This window comes from Bos taurus, chromosome 15 (genome assembly GCF_002263795.3).
Source record: "Bos taurus isolate L1 Dominette 01449 registration number 42190680 breed Hereford chromosome 15, ARS-UCD2.0, whole genome shotgun sequence".
Taxonomy (NCBI): Eukaryota; Metazoa; Chordata; class Mammalia; order Artiodactyla; family Bovidae; genus Bos; species Bos taurus.
The window spans coordinates 81880818-81908336 of record NC_037342.1 but is presented as its reverse complement, the minus strand read 5'-3'; the positions used below and the strand labels follow the sequence as shown (position 1 = coordinate 81908336).

Below are 27519 nucleotides of genomic sequence, written 5' to 3'. Positions count from 1 at the left end.
AGTGCCTAATATTTTCTCCTTTTTTCTAAACTTAGTCCTCATAATCTTGCCAAATAATATTTTAATAGTTGAGGAAAACAAGTAACTGACTTTAGCAAGCTCACATATTAAATGGTGGAGCTAAGATTGGAACCCAGGTATATCTAAGTCCAAAGTCCACATTCATTCCACTACACCACACCTATCATATAAAAAAGAAATGGGAAAGTGCCAGTCCAAGAGCTTAATTCAGATTTGAGAGCTGGTTCATTTCCACCAAGTCTCAGGTTCAAGTGCCAAAAAAGCGGCTCATTTATGTAAGATACTAAAAGACCACAAGAAGAAGTATTTCAACAAAGTGAATTCTTAATCTAAAACTGCAGCGAACATTCACACCATCATTATTCACAGTAGCTATTTAAAAAGCAGATCAAGTGATGAACAATCTGTTTAGATCAAATGGAGTATTTTCACACAAAGGAATGAAAATATTTATACATGCTACAACATGGAGTAACCTAAAAAATTTTGTGCTAAGTGAAAGAAGTCAGACTCAAAACAGAAAACCTCACATATTTTAAGTACAAGTCTGTATACAACATGTCAGAAAAGATGTATCTACACAGACAGAATTACACACTTAAAAACATGTGTATTTTAAACTATTGATATGTAAACTGTGCCTCAATAAAACTGTGTTAATAAAATAGGTATTGCAGCACAGAGTCATAAAGGCCAGTAACTCAAACTACCCAAACGCCCGTCAGTAGTAAAAATAGATAAACTGTGATATATTCCCACAATGGAACAGTACATAGCAATGAAAATAAACAGTCCATAACAAATCCAACACAGAAGAACGTCACATAATGGGGAGCAAAAGAGGCCCTACACAGGAGTATGAAACGAATTACTCCACTTACATAAAACTCAGAAATTGGCAAAACTACTTTGTGCTGTTCAAAGTAACAACAGTGGTTACACTCAGGGATGGCTGACTGTGTTGTGTCGAGCTGGGTAATGTTTACGTGCCTGGACTTGCTTTGTGGATACACGATGCTGTACACGTCCCTAAGTGTGCTTTTATACATGTATGGTGTATCTTAATAATTTCTTAAAAAAAAAAAAAACCAATCACCTGTAATCTACCCTCCCTCTCCAGGGGTTGGGGGAGAACCTGAGAAATACCAAATGTCCTTCAATCAAGTAACAGTTAAATAAACACGGAACACCTACGTGTGGCAGTCATAGCTGGAAGCCCATGAAGTCACCCATCTCTTTCTCTTTCTCTTAGAGAATCAATCCCACTGCTAAAAACATGTTGGGATTTGAGTGGAAACTAAGGTTTTCACAGTGTAGTTTGCAAACTGCTATGGGTCCCCAATACTCTTTCAAGAAGTTTTCAAAGTCAAAACTGGTCACCAAAAAACCTGTTGGGATTTTGATTATACTGCACTTACAGATCAATATGGGGAGAAATAAAACCTTAAAAATGAGTCTTCAAACTCATGAACAAGGCACACTGCTCTTTTCACTTCCGTCGCTCAGCCGTGTCTGACTCTTTGCGACCCCATGAATCACAGCACGCCAGGCCTCCCTGTCCATCACCAACTCCTGGAGTTCACCCAGACTCATGTGCATCGAGTTGGTGATGCCACCCGGCCATCTCATCCTCTGTTGTCCCCTTCTCCTCCTGCCTCCAGTCCCTCCCAGCAACTTAGGTTTTATTAATAACTTCCCTCAGCAGTGTTTCGTACTTTTCAGTGTATACTTGACATCTTGTGTCACATTTCTCGCTAGATAATTCATACTTGTGGCACTATCGTAAGCAATGTTTTTACACACAAATACAACTGATTTTGCACGCTGATCTGGTTTCCGTGGGATGACTTCAAGAGGCCCTGCAGCTTCTGGACCGCTGTCCTGAGACCACACGACATGAGGATGTCTGACTGGAAGACCACGAGGAGAATGGCCCAAATGAAAAAGAACAAACTACTGTCTTTTAATCCACCAAGCTTTTGGATGGTTTGTTATACAATATATAACTGACACAGAAGTTTATAGAGAGAGTCACAGTAAAGAAAATGGGGTTTAGAAATTCTCAGAGTTAAAGTTACAAACAGAATCAGTCAATAAGAAGGTAGGATACTGGGAGTCTAGGATTAAACAAGCCAGTCACCTTTAAGGAGATATGTAAGCAAAAGACAGACCCTCAGGAATTCTCAGTAGGGAATTAACTGTACTAAAGCAAAAGGGACTACTTGCCTGGGTGTATTAACAGTGAGATCAACCTGGCTAGTTTTAATTCCGAGGAGCTTGATCCTTCTTGGGACTGAAAAGATCAGGGGTCATTAACTCAGAGCTAATTTCTTTGTGTCACAGGATCTTGCCCACCCACAATCTCGGTGTAAGGATAAGATTACGTCCACAGGTCCAGACGAGTATCTCTTAGGGGTTTCCGATTCTTATCTACTGAGTGGAGGTCTGCCCACTCAGGACCCTGGGCCTCTTCTGCCAGTTGCAACTCTCAACTGGTAGTGGAGGAAAAAGGATCTCAATATAACTATTATATATAAGTATTATATCTACTACTGCGGCAGGAATCCCTCAGAAGAAATGGAGTAGCCATCATGGTCAACAAAAGAGTCCGAAATGCAGTACTTGGATACAATCTCAAAAATGACAGAATGATCTCTGTTTGTTTCCAAGGCAAACCATTCAGTATCACAGTAATCCAAGTCTATGCCCCAATCAGTAATGCTGAAGAAGCTGATGTTGAACGGTTCTATGAAGACCTACAAGACCTTTTAGAACTAACACCCAAAACAGATGTCTTTTTCATTATAGGGGACTGAAATGCAAAAGTAGGAAGTCAAGAAACACCTGGAGTAACAGTCAAATTTGGCCTTGGAATACGGAAGGAAACGGGGCAAAGACTAATAGAGTTTTGCCAAGAAAATACACTGGTCATAACAAACACCCTCTTCCAACAACACAAGAGAACACTCTACACATGGACATCACCAGACGGTCAACATCGAAATCAGACTGATTATGTTCTTTGCAGCCAAAGATGGAGAAGCTCTATACAGTCAACAAAAACAAGACCAGGAGCTGACTGTGGCTCAGACCATGAACTCCTTATTGCCAAATTCAGACTGAAATTGAAGAAAGTAGGGAAAACCATTAGACCATTCAGGTATGACCTAAATCAAATCCCTTATGATTATACAGTGGAAGTGAGAAATAGATTTAAGGGACTAGATCTGATAGATAGAGTGCCTGATGAACTATGGAATGAGGTTTGTGACATTGTACAGGAGACAGGGATCAAGACCATCCCCATGGAAAAGAAATGCAAAAAAGCAAAATGACTGTCTGGGGAGGCCTTACAAATAGCTGTGAAAAGAAGAGAAGCGAAAAGCAAAGGAGAAAAGGAAAGATATAAAAATCTCAATGCAGAGTTCCAAAGAATAGCAAGAAGAGATAAGAAAGCCTTCTTCAGCGATCAATGCAAAGAAATAGAGGAAAACAACAGAACTGGAAAGACTAGAGATCTCTTCAAGAAAATCAGAGATATCAAAGGAACATTTCATGCAAAGATGGGCTCGATGAAGGACAGAAATGCTATGGACCTAACAGAAGCAGAAGATATTAAGAAGAGATGGCAAGAATACACAGAAGAACTGTACAAAAAAGATCTTCACGACCCAGATAATCACGATGGTGTGATAACTGACCTAGAGCCAGACATCCCGGAATGTGAAGTCAAGTGGGCCTTAGAAAGCATCACTACAAACAAAGCTAGTGGAGGTGATGGAATTCCAGTTGAGCTATTTCAAATCCTGAAAGATGATGCTGTGAAAGTGCTGCACTCAATATGCCAGCAAATTTGGAAAACTCAGCAGTGGCCACAGGACTGGAAAAGGTCAGTTTTCATTCCAATCCCAAAGAAAGGCCATGCCAAAGAATGCTCAAACTACTGCACAATTGCACTCATCTCACATGCTAGTAAAGTAATGCTCAAAATTCTCCAAGACAGGCTTCAGCAATATGTGAACCGTGAACTTCCTAATGTTCAAGCTGGTTTTAGAAAAGGCAGAGGAACCAGAGATCAAATTGCCAACATCTGCTGGATCATCAAAAAAGCAAGAGAGTTCCAGAAAAACATCTATTTCTGCTTTATTGACTATGCCAAAGCCTTTGACTGTGTGGATCACAATAAACTGTGGAAAATTCTGAAAGAGATGGGACTACCAGACCACCTGATCTGCCTCTTGAGAAATCTGTATGCAGGTCAGGAAGCAACAGTTAGAACTGGACATGGAACAACAGACTGGTTCCAAATAGGAAAAGGAGTACGTTAAGGCTGTATATTGTCACCCTGCTTCTTTAATTTATATGCAGAGTATATCATGAGAAACGCTGGACTGGAAGAAACACAAGCTGGAATCAAGATTGCCGGGAGAAATATCAATAACCTCAGATATGCAGATGACACCACCCTTATAACAGGAAGTGAAGAGGAACTAAAAAGCCTCTTGATGAAAGTGAAAGAGGAGAGTGAAAAGGTTGGCTTAAAGCTCAACATTCAGAAAACGAAGATCATGGCATCTGGTTCCATAACTTCATGGGAAATAGATGGGCAAACAGTGGAAACAGTGTCAGACTTTATTTTTCTGGGCTCCAAAATCACTGCAGATGGTGACTGCAGCCATGAAATTAAAAGACACTTACTCCTTGGAAGGAAAGTTATGACCAACCTAGATAGCAATTTCAAAAGTAGCGACATTACTTTGCCAACAAAGGTTCATCTAGTCAAGGCTATGGTTTTTCCTGTGGTCATGTATGGATGTGAGAGTTGGACTGTGAAGAAGGCTGAGTGCCGAAGAATTGATGCTTTTGAACTGTGGTGTTGGAGAAGACTCTTGAGAGTCCCTTGGACTGCAAGGAGATCCAACCAGTCCATTCTGAAGGAGATGAGCCCTGGGATTTCTTTGGAAGGAATGATGCTAAAGCTGAAACTCCAGTACTTTGGCCACCTCATGGGAAGAGTTGACTCATTGGAAAAGACTCTGATGCTGGGAGGGATTGGAGGCAAGAGGAGAAGGGGACGACAGAGGATGAGATGGCTGGATGGCATCACTGACTTGATGGACGTGAGTCTGGGTGAACTCTGGGAGTTGGTGATGGATAGGGAGGCCTGGTGTGCTGCGATTCATGGGGTTGCAAAGAGTCGGACACGACTGAGTGAATGATCTGATCTTATTATATATAACAAGATAAACTTATAACTGTGTTAAGATGGTTCTGATATGTTGAATCATAATAGGCAAATTATTATACACCTATCTTCTGTATATTTAAGGGACAGAAAGACTCATTGACCTGATTGAGAAAACATCCTATAACCGAAAGGAACTGATAATCAAGGCTTTCTAAGCCCATGTCACAATCCACACTAATCATGAGGTATGTCTGCACGTCTAGGAAACTAGAACAGAAAGGAAGAACCATCGGAGGCCTGGGTATTTGAAGTAGAAAAAAGTCTGAAGGCTACGGGGCATTCCTAACAAGGAACAAGTTGTTGAGCACATCTTTCTCACCCTGAGAGGAATAATGTGGTTCCTGTCACCTTAAGATAAAGGGCCAGGAAGGAAATAGGATAGATAAAATGTCTATCTAGTGTACTGTCAGCCTCTTGAGACATAAGCATTACAACAGTCAGAACTTGAGTCTCAGAAACCTGATCGTGTGACTCTTGTGTATTTCTATAATTAGCTCTACTTTGTTTTCCATAAATAATTAGTAAAGTCCATTTTGAAATATTAATATTAGTTGATTTCAACATATTTGAAGAAGTCAGGGAAAGCAAGTCCTTTGCTTTTTTTAAAAACTGAAAGCAAAACTAGTTATTTAAGCCAACTTTGGAAGAGTATCATTGTGAAGACAATGTTTTTTGTACATCCTTCGTGCAGAAACTCAAATGGTAAAAATTAAGTATTTATATACCACCACAGGAAAAGAGAAATACTCTGATGAAAACAATCTAAATAAATCCCTAGATCTGATTAACTCATTTGGTGATTCTGTCTAGGCAATCTTTTCCAAACATCACTACAACAGGAAGAGTAACTAAAAACAGCAAAATGATATTAAATAAAGGATGAAGCCCACACTTTAATACAATCAAAATTTTAAACAACCAGGATTCCAAACTGTTTCCTCCAAGCTCTAATTTCATTCGATATTCTTTAAGGGAAAAAAAGGAGGGGCTGTCTTACATGCAACTACTGTGTGTCGTGGTATATACACTGCACACCACCCAGAAACAAAGTCTGTGAGATCAGAATTAGCAGGTAAAGCAACACTGGGATTATCAGTAACTACACTGGAGCAAACCATTCCTTAACCTTCACTGTGTCACACTGTTAGAATGTCTTCACCCCACACTTATTTACCGCACAGCCTAGTATCTAGGATGGTGCTGGACACACAGCGAATGCTCAACCATCACCTGCTGAATGAACTATTCGTGAGGCAATTTTCTACTGCATTCTAGACACATCCACCAGGGTTAAATAAACACAGTAGGCACAGGGACCTAATGCACTTCTTTACTACTATTTCAGCTTGAAAAATGACCATGGCACTTTGCAATTCAATAATTTTAAAACAACAGCCAGTTCCTTTTTTGAGTGTACATTATCATTTATTCAAACATGTCCAGAGTTCTCACCTTTAATCAAAGGAGAGCACTTAATTTCCAAGTTGTTTGGAGTAAGAGTAAAAATAATCCTGAAAACATCTTTTTAATACTAATGAAACAAAGAGATATCTTTAGAAAATCGTCTCCATTTCTATGTTCCGTGATCTAGTTGTAGAACTATGAGACACTTACATACCTACATATGCAGCTCAGAGTTGAATGACTACTGTAGTAACTGAACTTACACAGAGACTGAGATGGGAGTTGGAGAGGATTTCTTTGAAATTTTATAAGCTAACAACAGTTACTTTTTATTGAGTCTTTACTGGATTCAGTTTACTAGATTATTTGCAATAAAAGGCAGAATTTATCCCATCGAAGTACTAACCAGGCAATAAAAGGCAGAACTTGAATTCAACCCAAGCTGTAACTGCAGATCCAGAGCATTTATCTAGGGGATTAAAGTGGGACTTAAAGACTGACTCACCCATAATGCAGGTGTTTCTCTGTTTTCAACTTTAGCGCAGATGACTTACGTCGTCGAGTTAGTGCCAGGTGTGCAAGAAAGGGACTCGTTTTACACACACCTACCCCCACCGTACTTTCTCAGGTTCTCTTCCATCATAACTAGACACTGACTATACTTCCCTGTGCTATACAATAGGTCCTTGCCGGTTATCTATTTTATATATAGTAGTGTGTATCTGTTAATCCCAAAGTCCTGATTCCACCCTCCTTTCCCTTTTGGTAACCATAAATTTAAGTTCATTTGTATCTTTTTTTTTTTTTTTCCAGATTCCACACATAAGCGATTATCTGTTATTTATATTTGTCTGACTGACTTTACTTAGTATGATAATTCTAGGTCTATTCATGTTGCTGCGAAAGTCATTATTTCATATGTTTTCATGGCTGAGTAATATTTCAGTGTGTGTGTGTGTGTGCACCCATGTGTGCACACACTGGAAAATATACATATATATACACACACACACACAATCACAATACACATCTTCTGTATCCATTCATCTGTGGAGGGACACTTGGGTTGCTTTCATCTCTTGGCAACTGTAAACAGTGCTGCGTGACACTGGGCATGTTTATCTTTTTGAATTAGAGTTTTCATCTTTTTCTGATAATACACCCAGGAGAGGGAGTGCTGGATCATGATAGCTCTATTTTTAGCTTTTAAACAAGCATCCATACTACACTCCACAGTGGCTGCACTAAGTCACACTCCCACCAATGGTGTGGAAGGGCCCCCCTTTCTCCACACTCTTCCCAGCATTTACTATTATAGACTTTCAGATGATGGTGATTCTGACCAGTATGAGGCAGTACCTCATTACAGCTTTATTTCCATTTCCCGAATAATTAACACTGATGAGCATCTTTTCATGTGCTCGGTAAGTCATCTGTATGTCTTTTTCAGATAAATGTCTGTTTAGGTCTTCTGCCCATTTTTTGATTGTTTTTTTCATATTGAGCTGCATGAGCTGTCTGTATTTTTTTGGAAATTAAACCCTTGTCAGTTGCAGTGTTTGCAAATATTTTCTCTTAGTCCACACTACTATCATTTACATAGAAGGATGTTTTTTGCCTACCTTCTCTGAGTTTTATGGTGTCATATCTGATATTTACATTTTAAGTCAATTTGAATTTAAGTATAGTGTGAAGCAGAAGATATTAAGAAGAGATGGCAAGAATACACAGAAGAACTGTACAAAAAGATCTTCACGACCCAGATAATCACAATGCTGTGATCACTGACCTAGAGCCAGACATCCTGGAATGTGAAGTCAAGTGGGCCTTAGAAAGCATCACTACGAACAAAGCTAGTGGAGGTGATGGAATTCCAGTTGAGCTTTTCCAAATCCTGAAAGATGATGCTGTGAAAGTGCTGCACTCTATATGCCAGCAAATTTGGAAAACTCAGCAGTGGCCACAGGACTGGAAAAGGTCAGTTTTCATTCCAATCCCAAAGAAAGGCAACGCCAAAGAATGCTCAAACTACTGCACAATTGCACTCATCTCACACACTAGTAAAGTAATGCTCAAAATTCTCCAAGACAGGCTTCAGCAATATGTGAACCGTGAACTTCCTGATGTTCAAGTTGGTTTTAGAAAAGGCAGAGGAACCAGAGATCAAATTGCCAACATCTGCTGGATCATCGAAAAAGCAAGAGAGTTCCAGAAAAGTATCTATTTCTGCTTTATTGACTATGCCAAAGCCTTTGACTGTGTGGATCACAATAAAGTGTGGAAAATTCTGAAAGAGATGGGAATACCAGACCACCTGATCTGCCTCTTGAGAAATCTGTATGCAGGTCAGGAAGCAACAGTTAGAACTGGACATGGGACAACAGACCGGTCCCAAATAGGAAAAGGAGTACATCAAGGCTGTATATTGTCACCCTGTTTGTTTAACTTATATGCAGAGTACATCATGAGAAACGCTGGACTGGAAGAAGCACAAGCTGGAATCAAGATTGCTGGGAGAAATATCAATCACCTCAGATATGCAAATGTCACCACCTTTATGGCAGAAAGTGAAGAGGAACTAAAAAGCCTCTTGATGAAAGTGAAAGTGGAGAGTGAAAAAGTTGGCTTAAAGCTCAACATTCAGAAAACAAAGATCATGGCATCCGGTCCCATCACTTCGTGGGAAATAGATGGGGAAACAGCGGAAACAGTGTCAGACTTTATTTTTCTGGGCTCTAAAATCACTGCAGATGGTGACTGCAGCCATGAAATTAAAAGACACTTACTCCTTGGAAGGAAAGTCGTGACCAACCTAGATAGCATATTGAAAAGCAGAGACATTATTTTGCCAACAAAGGTTCGTCTAATCAAGGCTATGGTTTTTCCTGTGGTCATGTATGGATGTGAGAGTTGGACTGTGAAGAAGGCTGAGTGCCGAAGAATTGATGCTTTTGAACTGTGGTGTTGGAGAAGACTCTTGAGAGTCCCTTGGACTGCATGGAGATCCAACCAGTCCATTCTGAAGGAGATGAGCCCTGGGATTTCTTTGGAAGGAATGATGCTAAAGCTGAAACTCCAGTACTTTGGCCACCTCATGCGAAGAGCGGACTCATTGGAAAAGACTCTGATGCTGGGTGAGATTGGAGGCAGGAGGAGAAGGGGACGCCAGAGGATGAGATGGCTGGATGGCATCACTGACTCGATGGACGTGAGTCTGAGTGAACTCCGGGTGTTAGCGATGGACAGGGAGGCCTGGCGTGCTGCGATTCATAGGGTCGTAAAGAGTCGGACACGACTGAGCGACTGATCTGATCTGATAGTGTGAAGAAGTGCTCTAACTTCACTGATATACATGCAGCTTCCCAGCTTTCCCAACCCCACTTGCTGCAGAGACTGTCTTTTCCCCACTGGATATTCTTGCCTCTTTGGTGAAGATTAACTGACCACAGGTGTATGTGTTTATTCTGGGCTCTCTATTCTACTCTATTGGTTCACGTCTGTTTTTGTGCCAATACCACTGTTTTGACTGTTGCTTTGTAGTACAGTCTAAAGTATGGGAGGGTTATGCTTCCAGCTTTGTTCTTTTCTCTCAGAATTGATCTGGTAATTCTTAATCTTTTGTGGTTCCATATTTATTTCTTTGAATCACCTTCAATTTCCTTTATCAACGTTTTACAGTTCTCCACATTTAAGTCTTTTACCTCTTTGGTCAGGGTTTTTCCTGGATATTTTATCTTTTTGAGGCAATTTTAAGAGGGATTTTTTTTTTTTTTTTTTTTACTTTCTCTGATATTTCAATGTTAACATAAAGAAATCTGTTAGTACAACAGGTTTCTGTATGTTACTCTTGTATCCCACTACCTTGCTCAATTTATCAACTCTAATAGTTGCTGTGCAGAGTTTATTTGCAATAAAAGACAGAAATTGAATTCAAACTCTGAGTTCTAACTCTAAATCCAGGGCATTTAACAAGCTGATTAAATCTCTCCTCAATGCAAAACTTTACGTAACATGCCAACTTCTGGTTTAAGAAATTGACACAAAAGATCAATTAAAAAGTTATCTACAACAGAGTTCTTAATTTCTACCACATTCTGTGAGTTCACTGCAAGGCAACCCAAAATAATGTCTTTAGACCCAGGAGATAATTCTAGCTGACAGATGCAGGTTGTGGCTTTTGTCTTAATAGAAGTTGCTGTTACTTGTCACCTGTCACAACATTCCCCCCACATCCTACAATTTCCAAAATGATCTCTGAATAAGGAACACAAGAGCTTCCATTCTTGGCAGACATATTCTAATTTCCAAGTATCAACAGCAACAAAACCCAAAACTTCCTAAACAAAACAGTCATGCAAAGCTTTCTACACAAAAACCTGCCTAGTATGAAATACTTCTGCCTGGTATACTATGAAATAAAATACTAGCAGATTCTAAAATTCAGAGGAAAAAAAAAACCTGGTCACTGATACCTAATTACTCACAGAGTAATTAAGTTACTGGTTCCTAACCATACTACCATTCTTCTAAATGGCATAAATTCAGGTTCTACACTTGACCTGTACATGCATATTGCAAAGCATTCTTTAAAAGAGAAAAGTCCACACTGAGAATAATATGTATTCATATTACATATATACATAATAAATTAACTGATTAATACTTTAGGACTGGACCAAGATTAGACAAAGTAAATGAAATATGCTTAAACGTATCTTTGTTTTAGTTTTAAGAAGGATGCGATGCATTTGAACGCAGTATCAAGGAACAAAGTCAATAACTAGGAAAAAAATTTAATAAATGAGCAACTGGCTCAACATGGTATGGGCAATTTTAATAATCCAATCTGCAAAGCCAGAACAGTCTTTTTAAAAAAGCGTTAAAAAAAAAAACAAAACTGACATTAGCTTCCCTTCATAATCCAGATAAGAATACTTTTAATACATATATCTGGTTTGCTATTTGAAATAACCTAATGAGCCCATTTAATTATTCACCAGGCTGCAATCTTAGAACACTTTTCTTTCTGCATTCTTCAAAATGCATTTATGACTCTCCACAAGAATCTATACTGTACTGTGTATACCGTGTATCATTTCGCTCTGCTATTTTACTGAAAAACCAAGTAACTTTAAAAATTACAATAAAGTGACATCAAATAATCTGATTTCCCATTATTAGGTTTTTAAATACTACTAAAATGTTCCACTTGCCCAAACCTGCCACTACTTAAATATGGCCTATCTATTCCAACAGTTCATTACTAAATAAGTCACTTTTAAATTGGAGCAATTTGAATAATCAGGTTGAAGCTCATTCTATTGTCTATCAGATTATAAAGTTGTCACGTAAGGTTTGAGTGCTAAGAAGGACCCATCTTACCTTTCTCAGTTGATACTTTTTCTATGCATCTGAAAGAAAAGAGAATCAAATGGTAAATGAATAATCTTGCACATTTTCTTAAAATACAAACATTTATCCTTTTCAGGTTCATCTCCAGAGTGATACATCTAGAGCAGCACTGTCCAGCTAAACTTTCTGCAATGATAAAAAATATTCTACATCTGTACTGTCCAATATGGTAGTCTCCTGAGCGACTGAAATAGCTATGTAGTTGAGGAACTGAATTTTCAGTTTTGATTAATATCATTTAAATAGCCACAAGTAGCTATCATATTTGACAGCACATAACTAGAGTATCATTCAAAATAGTTGTTTTTAACTGTAAAAAAATATCGATACAAAGAAACTAGGGCTAATTTTGTTGTATTAAATGGTGATAGAAGAAAAATGTCTTTATTTTACACAAATGCAGTAACTAGTGGTGCAATGAAATATTTGAGATATCCTCTAAAATACTTCTGCCAAAAGAAAAACAGGGAAGAAGGATAAAGGTAGTAAGAATGGCAAAACCTCGGTAACTGTTAAATCCAGGTGATAAATACTGAGGGTTCATTATTATCTCTACTTTGGATATATTTTGACAATTCTCATATTAAAAATTTAACGAACCTAAGAGAAAATCCTAAAATTATTCATTTGTTAAACTAAAGTCAAAATCTATTTCTAAAATGGCAGCAGACTGGACCTAGAAATAAATGTAACTTGAACTTTACAAATTAGATGGGAAGAGTAAAGAGTCTCGTGTGTAATAAACTGGCGGTTAAAAAAAATGTCATTCACATGTTTTTAATTTGGGGAAATTTCTATCAAATGTTAACTGCTGAGTACAGGATGATGACTCTCTTCTACAGCCCTTACCCAAATTCAAAGTTGATCTGTCTCAGATCTTTCCCAAGATGCCAAACAGCATCTCTGAGCAGTATAAAGTTTTCTCCTTTTTTTTCTTTTTTGAAAATAAACCTAATACAGACGAAGACTCTTACAAAGAATATCCAAGCACATACTAAAGCCACAGCATAATACAAATTCTGTTCTCTTCAGAGAGACTAGATATCATTTTTCTCATCTCATTTTTTTTAAAGCTTGATATTATAATTTATTATATTTTTAATGTCCCAATTAACAACTAACACAGGAATATTGCTCATCATCTTAGCTCTAAATGAAAAGTTACATAAATCATTGTTAGATGTTTAAATACTATGCAATAAACTTTCTGAAAGCCTATGGGAATGGTTCAGTGTTTCCTTTACCAAGATCACTGCAAAAGGAAAACTCAGGATTTCGGGCTTATACAATTGAAGCCTTCTCTAAAGAGCCACAGAATCCAGAATTTTTTCCAATTCAGAGTATTACTGCCTCTTCATTCTCACTATCATGACCATCACCTTCTCCTTACAAAAAGAAAGTGTGAAGCAAAGGCTTACTACCATTTTACTTTCCGCAAGAATACAAACCGCAAATGGAATTCCATATACTGGAAAACAGTGCAGTATTTGTTTCATTTCTAACCCATCTGAACCTGTAGGTTTACCACTAGGAATACTGTTCTAGCCTATATTCCTATATTCCTTATGGTGAGGAAAGAACAGCTTTTCTCAACAGCTAAGTGAGAAATTTAAAAAAAAAAGTATTTAAGTATTAAATTCTGAAATGCATCAGATAATCAAAGGACTTATTATCACACAGCAGGAAGAAAATAAGTGTTCTGCATTTAAAGTAATCTTATTTTAACAATTACAGTGTTTCCCTATTAGAAGAGAATGGATGTTTTAACTTCTAAATCAGAAATAAGCTGGAGTGTGTGTATGTATACACAGATACCTGTATATACGCATACATAGATACCTATAAACATCTGCATTTGAAGCATAACAATCTTAACTCTGGAATTTATTGGCTAAAATACAGCAAATAAAGAGCCTCTTAGTACTAATATATAACCTTTCTTCAAATTTGGTTTATCTTTCCTTACTATTAGCCTTTAAGCTTTTAATTTAAAATAATTGTAGATTTAACTTAATGCCTTTTGCTTCAGCACAATTACTGAAAAATTCTTTTTATTCCCCTTCACAAAGAGTTCCTATTCTTTTCATTAATTCCTGAGTATGTCAATGCAAATAGAAAAATTGTTAGATTAGCCAAGTTTATAAAAACAGTAATTGCCATCTAACTGTAAAGCTCATTCCACAAATCATAAATTATCAGCTAAAGATGAAGAAGCATATTCAAGGAGATTAAGTGACTTGCCCAAGGTCACTTAGTAAGCAGTAAAAAGCAATGCTTTTTTCCTATTTTGCCTTGTAAGAGGAAGTGATTACAATCAATCCAAGTCTATTTACTGACACTTGAAGTTACTGTACAAGTCACTTTGCTGTTTCCTTGATCAAGAAAAACAAAGGTAGGTTAAACAGTTGATTACTGGGAATTTATTGGGAGAAATGTTATTTGGAAAACAGAGCTGAAATCAAGGTCAGAAGGCACTTGACCAGGGTTCAGTGATCACACATTTCAAAACTTGAAATGTCTTAAAGGATAAAGTTTCTCAATTACTTTTTAAAATGTATCACTCTGAAAATCTGTAAACCGTGCATACATCTGACAAACCTCCACTAATTCATGCATTATCCCCCTTTACTGAAATCCATGTCTCATTTTTCTTTATAAATCCTGGCTCAGCACACTACCAGACCCAATTATTTGCTAAATCAAGGTTTACAGAGCTGAAATGCTGTAGGAGCCCTTCGATTTCCAGGGTATGTAGTAAATTGAAAACATGTAACAAAAAAATTATTAAAGTGAAAATTTACCAAACAATCCAATCAAAACTGCATAATTTAAAATATACAGTTAAGAAATAGTTCTGAGGCTTAAAGAACACTATGATCTTTTATGATACTGGATGAGAGAGAAATGGACTTTTAAGAATTAAGACTTTTCTTTCCTCCCCACAAAGAATACTGTGGAGAAAAAAACTGAAGGGATTTAATTAAGTCATCCTTATCCAACTTCAACTGTTGTAACGTTTACATTGTGGAAATAAAAGTACTCTGTATTTTTTTGACAGAAGTTAGGGAACATTAATAAATCATGAGAGCTGGTAAAACTAACACTTAAGATTTTCTCTAAGTAAAAGTGATGAATCAGTGGGAGGGAAAGGTGCTAAGGAGATATAGCCATATATAACTTTCAAATGGGTAGGTGAAAATGGAAGGAAATTTTAAAAGATTAAGTTATTAACCTTCCTGTGTATGGTTATAGAAAAAATTAAAAGTCCAATTTGGCAGAATTTACACGAAAAACTCCACTACACAGTAGTTATACCTCTACTATATAACAGGCTCCTCTGTCCCTGGGATTCTCCAGGCAAGAACACTGGAGTGGGGTGCCATTTCCTTCAACTACGTAACTCCAGTAGAGGTTTAACTACTCCGTAACTACACACAGTAGAGGTATATAATAGGCAGCATATCACTGCTCAAAACAAACACTTTCAGTATTTCCTACGTACCATGCTTTGAATTAAGTGCTGCACTTAAGTCTCACAAACTCATCTCATTGAGCTTAACATTATCTCCTACAGATAATGAAACTGAGGCACAAGCAGTTTAACCTGTCCAAGGAATTTATATCCAAATAAGGCCAATGACATCTTTTCAAATCTATGATAGTAAAAACTGTTTAAATTTTTTGTGTCTATGAAATTTATTTATAGCAATTATTAATAGAATTCTAACTGCAGCTCAATCATTTATAATTACAAATTTTTGTTGTCCACAGAAATTTAATTTACACAATTCTCTAAATTATGTTAATTGGTGAAAGTCGCTCAACTGTCCGACTCTTTGTGACGCCATGGACTATACAATCCACGGAATCCTCCAGGCCAGAATACAGGAGTGGGTAGCCTTTCCCTTCTCTAGGGGATCTTCCCAACCCAGGGACAGAACCAGGTCTCCCGCAATGCGGGCGGATTCTTTACCAGCTGAAAGAAAGTGAAGTCGCTCAGTCGTGTCCGACTTTTTGCAACCCCATGGACTGTAGCCCACCAGGCTCCTCTGTCCATGGGATTTTCAGGCAAGAATACGGGAGTGGGTTGCTATCTCCTCCACTTTACCAGCTGAGCCACATGTTAATCAAATAACATCCAATAATTTGAAAGCACATCTAAAACACAATATACCTTTGAATGTTACTTCTTTCTGAGAGTCTTCCAAGACAAGTACGCCACGATCAGAGACTTCACTTTTAATTGTGGAGTAGGTGTGTTTCAAATTTTAAATTGACCGGGCCTGTGTAAGCCAAATATTGTCAGGATCTCTACTGGGGAGGTAGGGTGGCGGCGGCGGCAGGGGCATTTAACATTGATTTCTCCCCTCACCTTCAATTTTTCCTGCTTTCACTTAAAATTTTTCACTTGAAACTCAAAAAGCCACCAAAGTCTTCAGCAACTAATTCCACGCCTAATGTTCTTCATTTGTACAATTTACAAACACGTGTGCTTCACTACTTTAGGCACAGAAACATTTTAATGAACCACTTAAAAAATATGTAGATTCCTGGTCATCTTGGTTCTTCTACGACCTCTCGAGAAGAATTCCTTTCATATTATTCAAAATTTTAAGGACGAAATCCCTATATTAAAACACATCCAAAAACACACACTAGTGTGTGCCTCAGTTTTATCTATAGGAGATAATGTTAATTAAGCTCAATGAGATGAGTTTGTGAGACTTAAAGTGCAGCACTTAATACAAAGCATGAGACGTAGGAAATATTCAAAGTTTTTGTTTTTGACAGTCGTCAAAAAAATAAACACGCATTTCAGAGTCTACACTTTAAATTGGCAAGCCACGTTTTAATCCTACTAATGTTTTTTGTTTTTTTTTTTTAAGAAAACCAGTGAAAAGTAATGTGAAAATTTAGTACGTTAACAAACAAACAAACAAACTGCATAACGATCCCAGTACAACTGAGACTGATCAGGAGGGAAGGGTGGGGGGACGACCTCATCCTGCGCACTGAGAGCGAAGCCCCCGCCGCCGGTTTCGCAGCCCGGACGCCCCGTAACAGCGCAGGCCGCCGCGCAGGGGAAGGGGCCGGCGGTCAGAGGGCGCGCGGACAGCCCGAGCCGGCGGGGCCGAGCGGCAGAGGCGCGCCCCGCGGGGGCCGCTGAGACGGGAGCGGGCGGCGGGGCGCGGGCGAGCGGGCGGCGGGGCGCGGGCGGGCCGGCGGCGGGGCGCCGAGCCGGCCGGCAGGGGGCAGAGCGGCGGCGCGTCACGTGGGGCGGCCGCTACGGGAGCCGCGAGGGCTGCGCGGGCGGAGGGGGGTCGCTCCCACCGCCGCGGAGACGGCGTTACTCACAGCAGGCGCGGGCTCCTCTTGCCCTGGGCCGGGGACGGCGGCTTCGCGGCCTGGGCCGGCTGCCCCGGGGCGTCGGCGGGCCTGGCGCTGGGGCTGCTCCTCCGCCGGCGCGGGTATTCGGCCTTCCTCCGACGGGACACGGCGGCGGCGGCGGCGGCGGCGGCCGCGGCGGCGCGGCCCCGGTCCCGGCCTCCCCTCAGCACGCGGCTGCTGGGGGGCCCCGCGGGCGGCGCCGCCGCCGCCTCGGGGGGCTGTGGCTGGGGCTCGGCCGCCGCCGGCCCCCCTCCCTGGTCCTGCCGCTCCGGGGGTCGCGGCTCTTCCGTCTCCCCCGGCATCGGGACGTGTCCGCCCCCCCACCCCCTGGTCCCGGCGGCGGAGGCGGCGGCGGCGGCGGCCGCGGCGCTGCTCCCCCCGCCCCCCGGAGCGGCCGGCTCACTCACTCTGCGCGCCTCTCTCCCCCCTCCCCTCCGCCCGGCTCCGAGGGCGCCCCCCCCGCCCCCTGCCACTCAAGGGCCGGTAGCGCTGGCGGCGCGCGCGCGCGCCCGCCACAGGCGCACAGCGGGCCAATCAGGAGGAAGGAGCGGCTCCTTGGCCCCGCCCCTCGCGGGTTTTCACGTCGCGGCGTCCCGGGCTTCCGCCCACCCCCACCCCGGCCTTCCACCAATCAGGAAACGGCTCCAAGGGAGCGCGCGAGGTTTCCTTCCCCGCGCACCCGTTCTCACCGTTAAACGGCTGCGTCTCGCGACAATCCCAAAGTGACCTTTTCCGCCCCCACCCCCCAACCTCCGGAGCTCAACGCGCGCCCGGGACAGTGGAGGGGCAGGCCTCGCGAGGGGGCGGGTGGGAAACGCACCTCCTTCCCCGCCTCGCGCGCACCCTGGGCTGGCTGCGCGCGCACCTGCCGCCCTAAGGAGCCTCTAACGCCACAAGGGCTTTCTATCCTTCTCCCTTAAACCGCGGAGGGAGCCTCGGCGTCCTTCCGCCTCCACCCCGGCCCCACTTTCCTGTCTGTGGCCTTTCTGTCCCCAGCGCCGCGAGGTCTTGCGGGGAAGAAGGGGGGGTATTTTTTTTTTTTTGAGCTGTTGCTTCTCCTTTAAGAAAAAAAGCCCCGTCGGCCGCCGGATGAAAGTCTCTGAAAAAATGGCGGCGGTGGAACAGAGGCGGGGTCGTGAGGGCAAGGAGGACCCGCCTTCTGGCGCATGCGCCTGGTCAGCTCGCTCCGAGGCATCCTGGGAAGTGAAGTTCCGCTTCCCCCTGAGCCTTCGGAAGACAGATGGCAACCCCGAGGCGGAGAGGATGCTGGGAGGCTTTGACCGTTGCGCGCTGGGAGAGGTAGTCGACTGTCCCGTTAGTTCGAATTCGCTCTTCCGGGAGGCGGCGTTTCCGGGTTGGGCCTGAGCGACCGCCCGCATCCGGGTACGACTACCGAGCCAGTCGCTGGTTGGAGTCGCCTGGCAGAGTTTTCCGTAACTTTTCGCTCGGTGTTGGCGAACCATGTCAGGGTGGCCACGCAGTAACCCTCACCTCTGGTCAGACGGCGCCGCCGCGGGGACCGGCCAGCGTTCACATACATCTGCACTATCCCATCTTCTGTGCGCGTCTGGAGGTCAGGAGTTGACTGGTCCCGTCGGCTCTTGGTGGGTCTGGCACAATTCCTGCCCCTCACCCGATCCTTAATAAAAGTTTGTGGAATGACTTGTGGAATTGCTTTTTTCCCCCTGGATATCAGGGCTGAGGACTGGCACCCGCTGCTTAGGCTTGCCTGTGCCCCCGGGTTGGAAGGAAGAGTGGTGAAGCATTGTTAGCGTGACTCTTGTGACCTCCCCAGACATCTGAAGGCTTCCCACCACCACCTCCCTCCACTCCCCACCCCGAAACCATCTGCTGCTGCGGTTTTTAAATGTCGCTGCTACACAGGAAGCACGGTCAGAACTGCAGCTTTGTAAGAATTTCTTTTTCTACCAGCGTGTGCAACTCAATGACTAGTGCATCAAACGGGAGTTTCCATTTGCTCATCTACCGAGTTGCCTTCGGTGATGGCTCTGAACTTCTTGTATTGCTTCCCTTTTTTTTTCCTTTCCTCCATTATAATGAAGGAGCGATCTGCAGGAATGCTTCTCAGTCCCGGAAACGAAAGCACCCAGGGTTAAAAATCTCCAAAGTGAGTGGCTGGAAACAAGCTCTCAGAATCCAATTCTACATTTCACATGAATCATTTAGTTGAACTGCAGATGGAGTCCAATATTTTGCAAGCCAAGTGCTGAAGAGCCTTTTTCCTTCCAGTGCTTTGGCTCAGTTACCACTTCAGATTGGGCAAATGTTCATCTTCTCTGTGGAGTGTTTTGCGCTTTGATGGGGCTGAAGGCATTTCAGTAGTAAAAACTGGCATAGTGTGGGTAGGAGTTTTTCAAAGCTGTGTTTGCAGTGAGCAGACTTTTGGAATGACGCTGACATCCAATGGCTGCGAAAAGTAATGCAGAGGTGGAATCTCCTTTACGTTAAAAAATAAAGTTTTTAAGAGTCACAAAGGAAGGGAGAATGAGTTATTCCTTTCAGTTAACCGTAAAAAAAGACCACTGGGTTGTAGAGGAAAGAACACAGGCTTTGACATTAAATCTATTATATGTATTATAGTAAGTAGCAAAGCTACTTACTAATTGTGTTAACTTTAGCAAATTTCTATTTCACTACTGGTAAGAATGGGGCTAATATCTATTTAACAAGGCCATAGTTTTACTTCTTTATGTACGGCCACCTTATAGCAGACCTTTTGAAATTGCTTTATTTTATTCAAGGTGAATAAAATGCCAGTAGCCAAAAAACAGGGAAAGCTGACCCCAGTGTCACTTTTGAGAGAAATTAAGGCCATATAACTAGACGGCAAGTGTGCATGACTGAAACATCTGCCCCTAAGAACCTGGTGTCAAATCTGCCAGTTTCATTCTTCATGACACTGCTAGATGATTGCATTTTAAACCACTGAAATAAACTTGGCCGGAGAATCCAACAGTAAGCCTGGTCCAGAGAATCCTGTTCTGCCTTTAATGGGTTGATGATCTATTTAGAAAAGCAAATAAGTATAATTTCTGGATAATTGGGTAAATAAAGACAGCAAAATGAATTGAATGCTAGTTAACTCTGATGGAAATTTTATGAAGGAGATTATGCTTCCATGGTCTTTCAGCATCATAGAAAAAAAAAATCAGGATCTTTCACAGCAGTCTACCCTACCCACTCTGGGAAAGAAACACAAATACAAATCTGCCATTCCCATGAATTCAAGATAAATCCAGGCACATAGTAGGTTCTCAAATTTTTCAAAATTAATTTTGCTTCTTTATCACCTTGGCCAATGCACAACCAGAACTCAAATCCAACAACCCATCTTTCTATGTCTCAGTTTTTAAAACTCTGACTTAGAAAAAAGAAAAAAAAAAAAAAAACTCATCAAAAGAGAGGAAAGTGAAGTCGTTCAGTCGTGTCCGACTCTTTGTGACCCCGTGGACTGTAGCCCATCAGGCTCCTCCGTCCATGGGATTCTCCAGGCAAGAATACTGGAATGGGTTGCCATTTCCTTCTCCAGGGGATCTTCCCGACCCAGGGATCAAACCCAGGTCTCCTGCATTGCAGGCAGATGCTTTAACCTCTGAACTACCAGGGAAGAAGCTCAGAGGTTAAAGAGAGGAAGTGCTAAGCAAATACAGGAACCAAAAAAGGGTTATAGAGGCTGCTTCACGCTGGCTCATTCAGTCCCTTTGTGGTCCTCTTCTCCAGCACATGCCAACACAGCGCTCTACAACCTGTGTGCGGGACCAGGGCATCTCGGCTGTGAGGCAATGGAGGAACTGGGTGAGTGAGGAGCTTCTTGGAGGAGCAACTCGAAGGGATTGAAGACTCGGCTGCCATTTCCATGTGTGGTGGGGTGTACTTCTAGCCAGATGGAGGATAGTGTTGGAAGATTTTCTTTTCACTGCTTTCCTGACCTCAGACCAACCAAGAGTGAAGCATGAGGAACTATGTTATTTTGGGGAACTATGGGTTTGCTGTTTTTAGAGGCACAATAGGCAAAGAATTTGGTACTAACCACAGAGTCAACTCTGCACAAATATTTTCGAACTGAATTGTGCTTGAAATCGTGATTTTGTTAGGAGCATTTTAGCTCCTTGGGGGGCTGCGAGGAGATCATAGCGGGGCTACAGAGTCGGTAAGTTCAGAAATGTGATTTGGGTGGGGGAGAAATAGGGGGCACTGGGTAAAGGGTGTCACAAGGAGAATAAACGGACTAGAAGTGTGAGAATGAGGGATCCGCAAAGGGTGGAGAAAGGCCAGAGTTTTTCATCTGTTCCATCGTTGAGCATTAAATCAAGAAGACACAGCACTGTTACTCCACCGCCTTCATTGCTAAGCTTTTTATTGAGAGCAGCTCTGAAGGAACAGATGACCACGGCCTGCAAATACGATACCTCCTTCCACGCCAAAGCAACTGAAACCGGCACTGAAACCGTGGGCCGCATTGCTCAGAGAGACCCCTGATTTCAGACCTTGGGCGTGCCGTCAGGCTTGTCATTCTCGGGACTCATGCCATATCCTTTGCCAATTTTTGTTGCCATCATGCTTACAAACACTGAGTCACTAAACTTTACCCAGTGTCCAAGCTGTATAATTCCACGGTGTCTTGGGTGGTAGTATGTCAAAAGTGCAAATGACAGCAACAAAAAAAATCTTGCATATTGTCTTTTTTTTTAAAAATGTGTTTTGAGAGCTAGAGGAGTAGAGGAAGGAAGAAAGGCAAATTACAGAAGGGAAGAGATGTTAATGAAAAGGAAAAGGGTATTTAATATTAAAATGTGAACTGTTTTGGAAGGAAAGTCTATTTTAATACGTGGAGTAGAATATATTTTGAACTTGGGGTAGAATCCCAATTCTTATCCTGTGTGAGGGTTGGAGAGATTCATGTTTTTGGCTGAGTTCCACCCGAATCCAGCTCTGCTTTTTTAGGGATATGTCATGGCTTTCAAGGAGAAGGCAATGGCAACCCACTCCAGCACTCTTGCCTGGAAAATCCCATGAATGGAGGAGCCTGGTGGGCTGCAGTCCATGGGGTCGCTAAGAGTCGGACACGACTGAGCGACTTCCCTTTCACTTTTCACTTTCATGCATTGGAGAAGGAAATGGCAAACCACTCCAGTGTTCTTGCCTAGAGAATCCCAGGGACAGGAGAGCCTCATGGGCTGCTGTCTATGGGGTCGCACAGAGTCGGACACGACTGAAGCGACTTAGCAGCATGGCTTTCATGGAGAAGAAAATGGGAACCCACTCCAGTATTCTTCCTGGAGAATCCCATGGACAGAGGAGCCTGGTGGGCTACAGTCCTCGGGGTGGCAAGAGTCAGACACGACTGAGCGACTAAAGAGAAAGATGGCTTTCATGTCGTAATTGGAAAGGGAACTAATCCTTATTCAGTGACTTAAGCTGAAACTCTACATTTTTATATATGTTAATCACGTTAGTGTTCCAAACAATGCTCTGAAATACGTAGTATCCACGTCTTTTTCTTTCAAATAAGGAATCAAAAAAACAAAATAACTTGTTCAGCGTCACCCGTAGGAACACCTGACTAAATGACTAAACCAAAGCCTGATTAAGTGACAAGGTGTTCCTTTAGAAGTCTGTTGGCCCTGGTGTTCCAGCCAATATGACAACCCAGATAATTAAAAGATTAAAAAAAGATAGATTGGTGCAGTTTCACATTTCCTCAGCAGGATGAATGGCAGACGAATTTGGTCCCGAAATACAGAAAGTACCAGGTGGCCTGGAGGCAGCTCTCACGCGTGCCAGCCAGGCGGCCGGACCTCACCAAGCCATTAACAACCGCACCTCCGCCACTCCTTCAGATGATCGGCAGCTCAGCGTCCACCAGAAAGACTTGGGTGGGTCTGTCTTCTCCCACGTGGGGAAGCAGTGGGGAGGACGAGTCAGCCCAGCGGGCCAGTATTTCCTCTTGGCAGCGTTGCCCCCATTGTGGGTAGTCTATGTCCACTAGGGAGATCTCACCCAAATCTGAACCAGGAGCAAACTGTAGCTCTGAACAAAGTCATTACAATCCACTGAGACACTCAAGAGACCTCCCTTAATTCTTTTCCTGTGAATGTTGACATTGCTGGATTTCCTCAGACAAAGGGCTATAAAAATGGATGGTAGAGTTTTCAGTCTGATACCCCCAACCCTGCAGCAGTAATCTCTTATTTGTCATACATTTGAAATTCAGTTCAGTTCAGTTCAGTCACTCAGTCGTGTCCAACTCGTTGTGACCCCAAGGCCTGCAGCATGCCAGGCCTCCCTGTCCATCACTAACTCCCGGAGTTTGCTCAAACTCATGTCCGTCGAGTCAGTGATGCCATCCAACCATCTCATCCTCTGAAATTAGTCATCTTCAAATTACAGAATCTGGCCAAAAGGCAAGATAATCTCAGAGTGTTGGTGATATGTATACGCATAGGAAACAGGAAGAGAAAGGGCTGTTAACTCATGACTGAAAGGAGTTTTAGTAACTCTGGTTAGCTGGTGCTTGTAAGGGTAACCTACTTTTAGGGAGATGGCTTGCTTCTCTTGTAGAGGGTCTTCACTCTCCTCTCATCTTTTTTTAAAATTTATTTAATTGGAGGCTAATTACTTTACAATATTGTAGTGGTTTCTGCCATACATTGACATGAATCATCCATGGGTGTACATGTATTCCCCATCCTGAACCTCCCTCTCTCTCCCCTCATCTTTATTGTAAATGCTTTGTTATTTTGAATCCGAGAGGAACCATGACTTCTGTTTTCAGTAAAGCTTTGGAAATAGAAAAGAAAGAAGCTGTATCTTAATAGAGGGCTACAGAATAAAAATATGGAACTCAGAAATTTGGCATTCAGTCTGAGAGAAAAAGTTTTGTTTTCTATTTCTATCTTAGTTTTCTTTAAAAAATTAAGAAAAAACCTTTTATTATAGAGAATTTTAAAATTTATAAGAGGAAAAAAAATACTTAAATCTGATGTACTCCTAAGTCACCTTAAACAGTTAACAACTCTTGGTCAATCTTACTTCATTTATACATCCACCCATCTTCTACTCCTAGATTATTTTAAAGTAATTTCAGGCATTGTATGATTTCATCTATAAACATTATATATAGTTATGCAAGTAACCCTAATATCATATCCATAAAATTCTTAATAGTAATTCCGGATGGACAGGGAGGCCTGGCCTGCTGCAATTCATGGGGTCGCAAAGAGTCAGACTGAGCGACTGAACTGAACTGAATGTCATGAGTGACCATTATCACACCTAAAATATTAACAGAAACTACAATATTATCAAATATCCTTGTCACACCTGAAATACATTAACAGTGCTTACTACTTATTGAATTTTCAGTCACTGAAATTAGTCACTATTTCTAATTCTTTCTTCTTTGGTTCTTGCTTGTTTATTTAAGATTCATCCACTACTGCTACTGCTAAGTCACTTCAGTCGTGTCCAACTCTGTGCGACCCCATAGACAGCAGCCCACCAGGCTCCCCCGTCCCTGGGATTCTCCAGGCAAGAACACTGGAGTGGGTTGCCATTTCCTTCTCCAATGCATGAAAGTGAAAAGTGAAAGGGACGTCGCTCAGTCGTGTCCGACTCTTCGCGACCCCATGGACTGCAGCGTACCAGGCTCCTCTGTCCATGGGATTTTCCAGGCAGTAGTACTCAGTTATAAATTTCTTGAATCTTTTTTAACCTATTGGTCCCCCTCTGTCTCTTCTTTTCCACTAAAGTTTATTTGTTGAAGGATCATTAGCCCTGAAGAGTTTAGCTCAATTTGTTTATGTCCAAAATGGTGCATACAATTCAATATATTTGTGAGACAGATGCTTGAGAAAGATCTGTAGAAGATTTCATTTGTAAAAAAAATGATCAGATCTTTTCTTATGCCATTAAGAAATACCCATCCCCCAACATCGGAAATGAAATCATTTTTTAATGACCTGTAAAGTTCATTTTCCCCATCTGAAGACTTTAGAGCTAGGTAGAGCTTCAGTCATGTCCGACTCTGTGCGACCCCATAGACGGCAGCCCACCAGGCTCCACTGTCCCTGGGATTCTCCAGGCAAGAACACTGGAATGGGTTGCCATTTTCTTCTCCAATAGGTAGATCCTTTAGGAATAATATAATCCAGTGTTTTGTAAAGTTTAAAACGCTACGGTCTCTGATAAGAAATTCACTGCAGGTTCACTCCTGGGTGTGGATCTGCAATTTAAAATCTACTATTGTGATACAATTGCTTCATTATGTGGATGAGAAAACAGCCTCAGAGAAGCACATGTCATGGAAAGATGACCCAGAGAATCCACATGGAAAAGAGGTCTGGCATTTCTGACTTGCAGACGTCAAGGATCATATAGTTCAGGATCAGCCAGGTTCTGCATTCAGTAGACTGTGCTTAGTCGCTCATATCTGACCCTTTGCAACCCTGTGGACTGTAGCCCACCAGGCTCCTGTGTCCATGGGATTCTCCAGGCAAGAATACTGGACTGGGTTGCCATTTCCTCCTCCAGGGGATTTTCCCGATCCAGGGATTGAAGCTGCATCTCCTTGCATCTCCTGCATTGGCAGGAGGACTCTTTGCCCTCTGAGCCATCAGCTGGCACTCAGGAGCAGTGTGACCTTACACAAGATATTTTTCTCTTTCTTAATCTACAAAATAAGGACAATACTATCACTTGACTCAAAGTATTAGGATGACTAATACATAAATATATAACTATTATATATATCATACAATATATTAATATTATATTTTATTTATATTTATATGAATAATGTAAATAAATATGTCCTGTGTTGATTTTATTAATTATTACTATTAATTTCCTGAAAACAGAAAGTTGATAGTGTAATACTCATACAAGAAAGTCCGTTGGTTTCTCCTAAGAAAACTACAAGAGAAACAAATTTCAACTGTTTGGATTGAAGCATCTTGTTCGATTTTGCAGTATGTTTCCAATCAATCCATTTTTCTCCCCACACTTTAAAAGACAGAGTACCAATACCTTGAGAATTTTGTTACATGCTGGGGATATTAAGGAAAAAAAAAAAAAACTTCAGGATTAAGAATCAGTTTTACTGTACTGGTATGTTTGGGAAAACTGTAAAATAATTGCTTATATTTTTCTGATAGGAAAACAGGTAGCATTTACACCTAGAGTCTATTATACAGAGCGAAGTAAGTCAGAAAGAGAAAAATAAACATTAAATATTAACGCATATATACGGAATCTAGAAAGACGGCACCGATGAACCTGTTTGCAGGGCCGCAGGAGATGCAGACGTAGAGAACATGCTTGTAGACACAGCGGGGGCTGGAGATGTTGGGAAAAACTGAGAGTGGTGTGGAAGCATATACATTAGCGTATGTGAAATTAGACGGCCAGCAGAAATTCGCTGTATGACGCAGGGAGCTCAAATCCATTGCCCTGAGACAGCCTAGCAGGGTGGGGTGGGGAGGGAGGTGGGAAGGAGGTTCCAGAGGGGGGCCATGTGTATACGTATGGCTGATTCATGTTGCTATATGGCAGAAACCAACACAATATTGTAAAGCAATTATCCTCCAATCAAAAATAAGTAATTTAAAAATGTATTTTAAATTTACTCATTTCCTTGGCTGTGCCAAGTCTTAGTTGCACACGTGGAATCTTTGATCTTCAGTGCGGCATGTGGGATTTAGTTCCCCGACCAGGGATTGAAACCAGGCCCCCTGCATTGGGAGTGCGGGGTCTTAGCCACTGGACCCCCAGGGACGCCCCTGTTTACATTTCTCTAATTGGAGATCTTCGTGGGTGATCAACTCTCAATGATAAAAATGAATATGGGGCAATATAGAAAGTCAAAGTGAAGAGGAACTCAAAAGCCTCTTGATGAAAGTGAAAGTGGAGAGTGAAAAAGTTGGCTTAAAGCTCAACATTCAGAAAACGAAGATCATGGCATCTGGTCCCATCACTTCATGGGAAATAGATGGGGAAACAGTGGAAACAGTGTCAGACTTTATTTT

General features: G+C 41.7%; 2 protein-coding genes across 7 annotated transcripts in view; one reads left to right on the top strand and one right to left on the bottom strand.

The window, feature by feature from the left end:
- ZFP91 (ZFP91 zinc finger protein, atypical E3 ubiquitin ligase) overlaps window positions 1–17883 on the bottom strand; it is a 39718-nt gene extending 21835 nt beyond the window's left edge. For 2 of the 4 annotated variants that reach the window (XM_024975932.2, XM_024975933.2), the window contains exons 1-2: window positions 17441–17883; window positions 12056–12084 (exon numbers count right to left, since the gene is read on the bottom strand). In XM_024975932.2, coding sequence (XP_024831700.1) covers window positions 12056–12084; window positions 17441–17775 — 364 coding nt within the window. In that variant the 5' untranslated portion in view covers window positions 17776–17883. Of the gene's footprint in view, window positions 1–12055; window positions 12085–17084; window positions 17236–17440 lie in introns of those variants that run through there. The other 2 variants (XM_059875184.1, XM_059875183.1) reach the window with 2 other exon arrangements.
- A 3255-nt stretch (window positions 17884–21138) lies between these two features.
- Window positions 21139–27519, top strand: part of LPXN (leupaxin) — a 41635-nt gene continuing 35254 nt past the window's right edge. Inside the window, exon 1 of one of the 3 annotated variants that reach the window (XM_010812935.4) lies at window positions 21139–21289. In XM_010812935.4, coding sequence (XP_010811237.1) covers window positions 21218–21289 — 72 coding nt within the window. In that variant the 5' untranslated portion in view covers window positions 21139–21217. 3 annotated transcript variants of the gene reach the window in all.